General features: G+C 38.8%; 1 protein-coding gene across 3 annotated transcripts in view; it reads right to left on the minus strand.

The window, feature by feature from the left end:
• The window catches only part of LOC148654704 (calcium-activated potassium channel subunit beta-4-like), a 46344-nt gene extending 35268 nt beyond the window's left edge, over window positions 1-11076 (minus strand). The window contains exons 1-3 of one of the 3 annotated variants that reach the window (XM_088644561.1): window positions 10688-11076; window positions 8962-10183; window positions 2884-5536 (exon numbers count right to left, since the gene is read on the minus strand). In XM_088644561.1, the coding sequence (XP_088500687.1) occupies window positions 5354-5536; window positions 8962-9297 (519 nt within the window). In that variant the 5' untranslated portion in view covers window positions 9298-10183; window positions 10688-11076 and the 3' untranslated portion in view covers window positions 2884-5353. The other 2 variants (XM_088644559.1, XM_088644560.1) reach the window with 2 other exon arrangements.
• Between the last annotated feature and the right edge of the window lie 391 nt (window positions 11077-11467).

Consider the following 11467-nt stretch of genomic DNA (forward strand, 5'->3'; position numbering starts at 1 on the left):
CACTGTTGCTTCCCATCCACTGCAACACTCTCTCTATGTTCAGGATCATCAGAGAGAACTCTTCCATTCCAAACAGATACCCCTCAAGTGGAACCTTGTTCTCGGACCCACCTATCATCTCATACTGCAGACCACCAGATGTGAGCAACCTTCTTATCCATGGCTCCCTTCACCACCCAATAGTAACCATCCACAATTGGCACTTTCTCCAGAAACAGAAGCTGCTGCATCACCAGTGCTTATCTAGAATCTAGTAACACCCATATAAATGGCCTCTCAGGCCATTTCAAAATCACCACAGAGAACATTGTGTAATGAGTAATTTAAAATGACCTGCCATTAACATCAATGAAACAGGAAGACTGTTGAAGGGTGTATGTCAGACCAGCGAGAAACAAAGAGCTCTCAGAGCTGATTCCCTCATTTTCTCTCTCCTAGACATGATTTCGCTGAACTTTCTGTCTGTATTTTACAAAGATTTCAGGACTCTTACTCCAGAAGCACAAGATTATTGTTAAACTTGGATCTCACTTCTTCCTTGTCTCAATGATTATTTTTTCTTTAAAAAAAAACTCTATATTCATTTACAGATTTCATCATTTCGTATCTATCCCCCAATTTCTCTTCATTTGGACACTCATTCTCATTTTTTGTTTTTTCTATGCTTTACATCCCTGCAACCTTTCTGTCTCTTATTTACACCTGAAGATTTTACATCTGAAAAGTTCTTTCTCCTGTCTATTTTCAACATGGAATGAAACTTTCCTTGTTCTTGTATAGCTCGTGAAAATTGATGCAGACCCCCTACTCAAAGCTAACTTTATGTTAAATAGGGTTTTCAACTTTCCACAGGTAAACAGGGATATTGTGAGAGGGAATACAGATGTGGTGGTCTTTGTTAAGGATTCTTCCTTAAGTCAGTTTGTAAAAACACCAGTTAGAAAAGAATCTTACTGAGCAAATAATTTTAAACACCCAGGATACAAATAAAAAGAACAGATGTGATAGAGCCACTGGGGTATTGTGACCACCATATGGTAACTTTTTATATTTCAAATTTCTATAATTACAGTTAGTCCAAGTGAGTATTTAAGAATATGGTTTAGCTTAACCCGCTTGGTTAAGGGAATGCCTCCTGGCTACAGGGCAAGGAGGGTTGAACCCCCCCCAAACCACCAGTGCCGAGACAGACAGAAGGAACGTACAGGTACAGGATGAAAAGCCGCAGGGACGCTTGCTTCAGGACATCAGTACTGGTCCAAATCTATGCGTGTAAAGACCAGATACATCTTCTTAAATGCTAAAGAATATCTTGAGGAACTGCTAAGAAGGCTGTTCAAAAAGCTGTTCAGTGAAAAATCCAGATTTTTGTTGAAATTTTGCAAAGGTGAAAGTGGTCAGGATAAGGTATTTCTAATTAATCGACGGAACTTCAGAACTAGAGAGAGCCTCACCGATTTTTAAATAGATTGGGATATGTATGGCACCGACTGACTATTGATTAATTGAAAGCCACTTTGAGAACAAACATTTGTTTCTATCTGAGACCCCAAAGAAAGACGATGACAATCACTGGATATAATTATATAATTCAACAAGGGAAATGCCAGTACTTGAAACCTGCTGACTTGGTCACAGATAGGATGCCAGAGACAGATCCAGAGTGGCATTAGGAGCATCAGGGGCTGAGAGGCAGGAACCTGGGGCTGAAGACACCAAAGGCATTGGGCGGTGTTGGACACCGGGGATAGTGGCAGGAGGAAAGGTGAAATCGTGTTAGTAAGAGAAGGCAGACATTAGATGCTGTAGGTTGCCATCGGACTGAGCCGGACTAGGCTAGGCTAGGATGCCGGACAGACCCATTACTGTGAATGACATCAGGACCAGCAGGGACCAAGAGGGTCCTAAGACATTGCGATTGGGCCACGTTGGATGCCAGGGATAGAAGCACAAGAGAGCACAGGACAGAAAAGAGATTAAATTAATGAACAAGAAGATGAGAAAAACGAGAGAGAGCAGAAACAGCAGGGATAGTAAGCAAATAGCAGGAAAAACAGAGCCACACTGTGAAGAGCAAATGTTAAGAGAAACAAAAACAAAGGGGCAAGATTGAGTGAAAGGTCCTGAGGGTGGCAGTAGGGGCAACACAGGAGCCCTTTTGATAATTGCAGTCTAGCTGTGTGCTGGGTGACATAATTGCTGGAGGTGGATGAATGCTTGATGGCAAAGTCTGCTTGTTATGGTCTTCAGAGAGGTAGAGAGAGAAAAAAAATTCAAATGTTCCTTTTTGAAGGGAATTGCATGATTGCAGTGAGTCCCTTGCCACCTAGCTAGAGTTCGGTCTTTGATGTCAGGGACTGAAGTAATGGAAAATGCAGCAGGACCGATTCAGCAACAGATGAAGACAAAACAGCAGGCTGATTATAAGACGCTGGAGATTCTTGTTTGGGTCCAAAAGTTCTTTGAGCACACTTGCAAATCAATACAGAAAGGGAAATATATTTTAAAAAGGACACAGCTGAATTTTTTTTCCATCTGTCTTACAGTGTAGGTTGTTTTCTTGTTGAGTTTGAAAAGTTACACGGAGACACACACATACAGTAGAAGTTTTCTCTTCCTTCTGTCTTTTTATTTAAAAGTGTTTTTTTATAATTGTAAAGCACATTCTCCATGTGTTAAATTAATCCACAAGACATGAGACAAGTATAACATATTTCTTTCTGCTTTTTGTAGTCTGAAGCATATAAAGAAGTAATGCACGAAGCAAATGAGGGACATATAATATACATTCCTTCTTGTTTTCTCTTCTCTTCTTTGCATCTTGGAGCACAGTCTACCTATAGACAAATAATGCCTGAGGCAAAATGCAAGACAAGTAGAATATTTTTCTTTTTTTTGTTATTTGGAGCTGGTCCAACACTTGTTGGAAAATTGATGATTGTAACAAATAGTGAAAAGAAGTGTTTGCAAGAGACATATATACATTAGAGTATATATATATAGTGATTTAAAACAGTTGGGTGAAATTGGCCTTGTCCCTCCCAAACCTGAGTTAAAAACTTCCACGTATAAAAAAGGGTATACAGAAGGTGAACCCAAGGGATTGTTTCACATTCACTACCAAAATAAGGACAGACTGTCAAAACAGAAGCTAAGAGAATTTAATTATGACAAAGAATAGGAAACATTTCTGTATAAAAAAAGTCATAGGTATCTGGAACCCATAACTTCATCACATTTTGGGCCTTAAGCAAAAGTCAAGTGGTTAAGGCCCAAAATCTAGAACTACTGGAACCCAATGTACAAAATCTTAGTTTCAGTTATCTACTGTAAATTACTAAATGAACAAGATAGATCATGTGCCCTCCCATCGTTTGCATTTCTTCACATGTAAACAGAGCTTGACTGATGATCTCTCAGTCTAGTCCACCATCATACCAAAAATTACTTTTTGTGTCACACTTTGTTACCATGGTTACAGCAAACTGCTGAGAGCAAAAGAGCATAATGCAAAACAAAGAAGAGAGGTAAACACAGCCATGAATACTGTACATGTGCTGTAATTTGTACATCTGGAGATGCTGTATTCACATTCCATTTTTATCCAGTCTTACTTTTTTCATTGTACACCTAAGGAAGCACATACAACTTCTAAGGAATAGCAGTTTTCATCCATTTTAGGATTTATGAGCTGAATGCTCCTGTATACAAACCATAAATCTGGAAAGCAGACACTTCACCCTGTGTTTTCTTGATTTAACATACACAGAGAGATGTAATAACTTAAGAACCTAAGAAAGGCTGCAAATGAGATAAGGCAATTTGACCCATCTTGCTTGTTTAGGAGTTTAGGTGATGTTAAAGTTTTATCCATTCTTTTTGTGAAACAGCCCAGAGTTTCGGCCCCAACCAACAGTCTGGGAAGGCTGTTCTAGTTACCCACAGTACTTTGTATGATAAACATTTCTTCTGGTGCATCCGAAATGTTCCTTTTTAGTGTCTGTTTCCGTGTTTTTCTGTTCACCGTCTTTTTGTATTATCTATAAATTGAAGATGTTTGTTGACTATATCAGAATTTAAATCTTTGATTATACATGTGAAAGAGAACATCTTCAATCTGCCCAGTAAGAGGTCATGCCCCTTGAGATCACTTGCTGTTTCTTGTTTATTAGCTAGTTCTCAATCCACCTCCATATATCTTAATCTTATAGTATATAATAACCATAAAATTAACTGTTATGAGAGACTATCAAACCTTTCACATTGTGTGTATTAGAGTTATACTTGTTGCTTACTCAAAGCAGTGTAGCAAGACGACACAAGTTAATTATATAATTGTATTCATTAGCATTTTCCAAGAAACTCAAGAGAAAATAATATTAATCTTTTTTTTCTGCCCTGGTCAGTTCAATTTATATGAGAGCCTGCTGCCCACATAAATTGAATTGGATAGAACTGCTGTGCAATGAGTATTTTGTATCCAAACACCATGATCAGTGTTTTAAAGTATAATTAAACAAAATCAGAAAAGTAATTTCTAAGACTTTTGAAAGTATTAATGCTTTGCAACTTATAATTAGACAGAAAAGAAAAAGCCAATTACAGGCAATTTAGTAGTATATTTTAGTAATGCTGACATACTGTACTGCTTGCTATTAACTCTGGCATTAATTAAATCTCTGGCTCGGCAGAATGTCTGTTTATTGACGTAATTTGGAGCTGTTCTGAATGGGTCACATTCTCCTCCAGCACAGCAACCCACCCCCTACACACCTGCTCTCTAATGCTGGGCAGAGATGAGATTTTCAGAGCAATAACAGTATGAATGGGTAATGCAGTGGGTCGGAAACTGAGATTTAAACTGTGTATTCTAAGTGTGAATGAAATATGCCATAACATCAAATTGGGAAGGTATTTTGTTAAAAACATATACAGCTGGAATCATGAAAGAGACGTGAAAGGAATGGAAACCTGTAATTTAATAACAATCTTAAACAAAAAAGCATCAGTAGCTGATGTTTGGCTATATAGTCCCAAACATGTCAGGATCAGCACTGTAGTAGGGCAACTCAAAAAGCAGAAATTAATGAGTTAAGAGACTCCACTCTCGCCCTTCACAAAACAGGCAGTTTGGTATAGTCTGTCAACCTTTCAACAAGTCTTTGTGAGATGGGAGAAAACTACAATTCCTAGAGAAGGCAAAGGGAGAACATGCAAACTCCACACAAAAGGACCCACAGACAAGAACTGAAGCCAGGACTCTGGAGCTACAAGGCAGCAGCTCTAGGCCAACCATAAATGAGGTGAAGTGATATCCATCCACATCTTTCCAACAGCTTTATCCAATACAGGCTCAAGGGAGCCGGAGTCTATCTTGGCAAGCAAGGGGCAGAAGGCAGGATACACCCTGGAGGGGACGCCAGTCATCACAGGATACACACAGACACAGGTGTAGACTCACAGCAAGGCCAATGGCAGCAATATCCCTTGACTCATCTACTATGACTCTTACTGTATATCCACCCATGTCTACTCTCTGAAAAGGGATAAACATGAAAAAGTGTGTCTGATATTTGCAAGAGTGCCTCTAAACACAATCTAAAAGATCTGACAAGCCTTTTTTTCCTCTTGTTTTAATTTTTTTGTGATGCATGTTGATTTCAGACCACTACCTTTGTCTTGCTTTTAATGTGAGCGTAATAAGCCAGGGACAGTTTTGCAGTACACTTCAGATCATGGCATGGGCACGTGATGCTTAAATTTCCAGTATGACTCATTACTACAGATGCCTAATAAAACTACTAGCAACGTGGCTCATAGAAGCTTGTTCTTTGATTACCTGGCCTTTCAAAAGGTCACCCTTTTCTTAAGAAGTTCAAAATAAAGATGCCTTCTGTTATCAATACTCACTGCATTGCAAATGAAAAACTGCCGTAAAAATAATAAGATGATTGCAGCCAAAGGCATTAATGTCCTTATCTGACATTTAAGCCATTCAGAAAATAATTTTACCACAAACTTTCATACTAACACTGGTCCTTTTAAATAACTGTGTTTAGTTCAAAATCCTTATAATCCCTTAAGCAGTACAGGCAATTCATAGAGCTTTAGAATTTTTTTTAGATTTTTGAAATTGCAGTGATTTCAAGACTAAAAAAAGCACTTCTGCTCAAAACTGCATTAATCATTAATTGCACAGAGTATGAGTTGCTTCAATGCGAGCCTGACCCTTAATGACCCAATAGGGTAACTCTGCCTTGTATGCTGTAGTATTAAACATGAATAATAATTTAATTATTCCTGTTGCATTTTTGAGACACAGCTAAAATCAATGGAAATTACTCCTTCTTCTTGCCACTTACTGCATAAACAACTGCTCCTGAACTCCAAGAGCCTGCAGAAATAACACTGCTTCAAGAAAAGAGCTGTGACCTTTCCAGTGGACCTGCTGGTATCCAGACACTGAATTCTAACCCCAGTCCTGGAGTTTAATCTCCTGTAAATGACAATGGCAATAGATCAGTGCTCCCGGCACAACTCCGCAGCGCAGAGCCGCGCGGCTCACTGTGACAGTCAGACCTTTCAGATGAGCCAACGCCTTGCTTTAACGTCAGGATCAACTGATAACCCTCGCGCCCTGGAGCTTGCCAGTTAACTGCTACCGCAAGTAATTATCAGAAGTGAATAACTGTCAACTGTGGCAATGACTCCTGTTTTCCTTTAGAAATTAATTTCTAAGTGATATAACCATAATGAGCATTTGGCACATTTTCAATAGCTTTTCAATGCATCTCCATACTGGGGAATCACATTAGAGGTCTGTCAGCAGTTTAGCAAGCAGACACAAAAATTGATTATACAACAGTTTTTAAGGGAAAAATGATGATCCTTCACGTTAACCTTTTCAAAGCACGCCCTCAACTCAAATAACTCCGTAATTAAAACTACCCTTAACAAAGGCCATCAGCTCAAGTGCCTTTTTATGACATTGAATGCATTTCAATTTCTGGAAACTAGCTTCTGTTAATCTAGGATTCCCATCCACAAGTTATTTAATTCCATCTTTGTTTTCATTATGAAAATTACAGTCCACTATTTATTTCATTGTTCTAGCATATTATCAAAGAAAGTGGCTCCTATGCTAATCTGACACTGATCAACAATAAAATCTATCTTGCATGTTACTCAGCTGTGTGTTGGCAGGTATGAGGCTAGTAGGGTCTTCAGGATACCCAATGTCCTTTTACACTACACATAAACAAATCTACTGAACTTGCTGTTTATGGAAGATTCTTATATTTAAGTGGTGGCAAAGAAGAATGGGGGCCTCCTACTGTGCACCATTAATTTTGTCATTAAAGATGTATTATTTCTAAACCCATCCCCAATAACCAACAGACATGACAGAGGAAAATCTCTGTGATTCTTCCCCAAGCATGAAACAGAACACCACACAACAGCTCTCACTGGTGCCAAAGAATACCCCTGTGTAGTGTGGTACACTAGTCTGAATCATATGCTATGATTGCAGTAATATCCAAATCTATCGTTTTCACAGCACAATTAAAATTTCCAGGCTTTATACTACTGTACGACCAAAGAGTTGTGTTGTAATACATCATTGTATCCATTTATACAGTACATACTCTATCATTCATTTTATACACAAGCAGACAGACACCTGTTAATTTCTATTACATTATAAAACATTCTTCTTTTAATATTTCAAAAGGCCTCCATGTTAAAGATAAGTCATACACAATAATGCTCAGTCTTCAGCTATAAAAAAATATTTTTTGTGGCAAATAAACATGAGTATTGATATGGTCAAAAACTACTAGTCTGAGGCTTTTTTCTTAGTTGATAATGATTACAACCTTAAGGAAGTTCTTAGTAAATGAAGCCCTTGAAGAAGCAACGGGTGGTGTTTCACACTTATGATTTATAATTTACATTAAAGGTTTGCTTCCATTGGCACTGCAATAGTTATTGCCACCCCTACAGCTGCTATACTAATATAATTAAACGTATTCTTTTGCAAGAAAGACAACAGCATAATTCAATTATATTTTGATATTTTAAATGATTTAAGTATTTTTAAGTCTATCTGACACACCCTCAAGATTGCATGTACATAATAATTTCAGAAGGGAGTTTTAGACCTCAATGAATATTCCCTATACAGTCCTGATGGCTTTGACTGATTTTTTTCTCACCAGTTTTACAATTCCGTTGAGAAAATGTAGTTGATACTGACATCATTCACAATAACAGGCAAATGCATTTTCTTTATAGAACTCTTGAAGCAAACACTGGCTTAATTCACACAGCTGTATTCACTGTCTGCTTCAAGAGTATGTGGCTATAAGAACAAGACGTTTTAAGGCACAGAATTAATCAAACATTGTACACACCTAGTAGGTCTACATTAGTTCCAAAAAGTCTTCTCAGCACTGTGTCAAGGCAAAAACAATGAAAAAGGTGTATATGCCTCTCGTGTGTTGAACTCGACCCAAAGAAAATGCTTCACTACATAAGAGAAACAATTGACAGTATATATCATTACAATACCACTGGTGCAAATGGAAAATGAATTCAACTCATTCTTGAGCTGGTCTCACGTTATTTCACCCTACTGTCTGCAAATAGGCACCCTTGAGCTGCAAAGCCATCTGCTGTTTGTTCTAAAACATCAACAACAAAATAATGCCGAAACAATATTTCCTTAGTAAACCGCTAGCAACAGTAATCAAGCTCTACACTCCACCTGTGATGTGAGAAATATCGTTGTCCGAAAGATGAGCAATCTGATGTTTTTTTTTATATTGCAACAGGCAGAATTATATTAATAAAAGACAGATCAAAGTGACAAAAACAAGGTTTAGTGTTGTGTGTGCTTGTGCACGCAGGCATGTGTAGCGTTCACACCTCGATGGCACTGGGTCTACAATCTAGACTTACCTTTGGGTTCATTACAAGTTGCTGTTCGTCGTAATGCAGCAAAGCGGTGGAGTTGGACTCTGAGTTATTCACGAAGATCTGGAGACAGGGGTACAGCGAGGTGCCTTTACAATCCGTCCCGCACGTGAAAGTGCACTCGAACATTTCCCCGTTCTGCTGCACAGAGATCACGGTGCAGTTCGCCGCCTTGCACTGCATATTCTGAATGGTGGGATTCAGCCAGCAGAACCCCAGAATGAAGAGGGACACGATGCCACAGATAATCAGAAAGAGCCCGAGTCTGATGCTTTTATCTTCCGCCTCCGAGTACTCATAAGACACTCTGATCTTCGCCATCAGTCCTCGGCAGCGCGGTGATCACGAGCATTAAACCAATTTATATCTAGTGAAGAAGGCAAGTCTTTCTCCACCTGTGCCAATATCTAGGACCGTGAAGAAGTAGCTGGTGAAACTTCTTTCGCAGGCGAACTCCGCGATCGCTTTTGATTTATGACACCCCTATACCACTGCAACTGTAACTTGGCAAAACGCTTCTTTGCAGCAGTCCTTTCCCGAGCGTGCCTTCTGATTTCGATCTCGGCAGTCCACTCACATTTGGACTTTGCTGAAAGCTACATCTGGGATTAGATAAGCTTCTTATGTAGAACTAGCACAGAGTTCTGAGTAAATACGGCTCTAGACTGGCGATCAGATGTTGGTGAGCAGCAGTCTGTCCATCACCGCCGTCTGCCTGGTGCTGTAGAAATAGTATTCTGGTCCCAACTAGGACCTACGTGTGCTGAAAAAACTAACACTCCTAACTTCAAACTTCAAAACCTTGAAGCAACAGAAGTCGGCAACTCCCAATATCGCGATGACTGAGATATTCATATGTCTGAAATGATACAATGAGTTGAACGCATTTCCGAGCGCCGCTGGAACCGCAACAGTAGACATCTCTCGCTCAGCACCGTTGACAATTTTTAAAGCGGCATCTCGCCAACAAATTGTTTCTCAAGCAGTGTCAACGTTGTCACCTGTGCAAATAGTGTCAGCTCGTTTAAAGGAGACGCTGCTGTATTCGGATAAAGAGCAAAACGTTTCTGAGATACGATTTTTGACACCAGCCTTGCTCATTGCTTTTTAATTCCCATTAAAAAGAATCGTAAAAACATTCTATATAATCCAGTTAAAATTGATCTGTATTGCCATATTAGTTATAAACGTCTTTTCCCGTCCCTACCTGCAATTGAAAAAAATTAAAAAGAAGTCATTAACATATCGTGTATGTTTGTCCAAAGGATGTGAAGGCACAAGTACAGTATTATTGATTAAACGATGTAATATATTGAATTATTTAATCTTATCTGTAGTCTTTTTAAATGTATAATGTTTAGGAACAGCAACTCACACTTTTCATAATAATGTTTTTATATTTTCGTATTTCCAATGGTTATCCCTATTGTTTACATAAGTGGATCTACGGCTTTATAAAGCTTAGGGTAATCTTTCTGCACCGCACACGATAAAACACCATAATTCTGGGCCTACAAAAACGTAAAGCCTTCAGTTTACAGATGCAAAATAAATAATTCCGTATATATTTAAATTGCTCAACAGATGCTATGTTGATTACGGCGGTCTGCGACAAACACGTGTTTTAAAAGATGCAGGACTCACATCAGCTCTTTCCTGGACGTTTTTCACGTCGGTATCTCTACCGGTTTGCGTGCAAGTCCTCACTTACCTTTACGACTTTATTCCTTCCAGGATTCGAGTTCATTGCAGCTTCGGACAGACTTCTAACTGGTGCCCTAGTTTTCAGAAAGGAACTGATGTGCTTGCTAACACGACAGGAGAAAGAAAAAAAACAACAGCTTGAACGTCTGTATGTGAGCACGGTAGTTTCGGAGTTCGTTCTCGTTAATATTCGGTTTTATCATTTTGCTTTATGAAAGAACTGGATAACCACGAATTAAGAATGTTTCCTAATTAAAGCCAACTGAAGAGCAGCAATTTAGTGTCTAAAGTGCTTATTATTAATTCTTTTTATTTAATCTTGTGTGTATGCACATCATACTGTATTATCATCTGCTCCAATATCCATCCATTTTTACTGGATCAACTACACAGACCACAAACGAGCAGGTTTTAGGTCTCTGACACATTAACTGTGCTTAATGTAAAAGGTGGTAAGCAAACTGATCCAATCAATTAATGGGTGGTGCTGAAAAGGTGGTTAGCAAACTGATCCAATCAATGGGTGGTGCTGAACCTTAAGTAAAAATGAAAAACGGGTTGTGTTGATCTGCTTAATTGTAATAATTTTCTCACTGAGTTGTCAAGGGCTCTGCAGAGTCATGAAACGTAGTGACTGTGCTTTTTCCAACTCAGATACTGGCAAGGGTGGATATAACTGTTGCAAGCAAGTTTCCAACCTGAGTACCACTCTGATAGTACTTCTACATTTAAGAAAAGAACAATGAATCCCAATGGAAGAAAACTAATTTATCACTTCATGCGAGAG

This window comes from Lepisosteus platostomus, chromosome 9 (assembly GCF_059453375.1).
Source record: "Lepisosteus platostomus isolate fLepPlt1 chromosome 9, fLepPlt1.hap1, whole genome shotgun sequence".
Taxonomy (NCBI): Eukaryota; Metazoa; Chordata; class Actinopteri; order Semionotiformes; family Lepisosteidae; genus Lepisosteus; species Lepisosteus platostomus.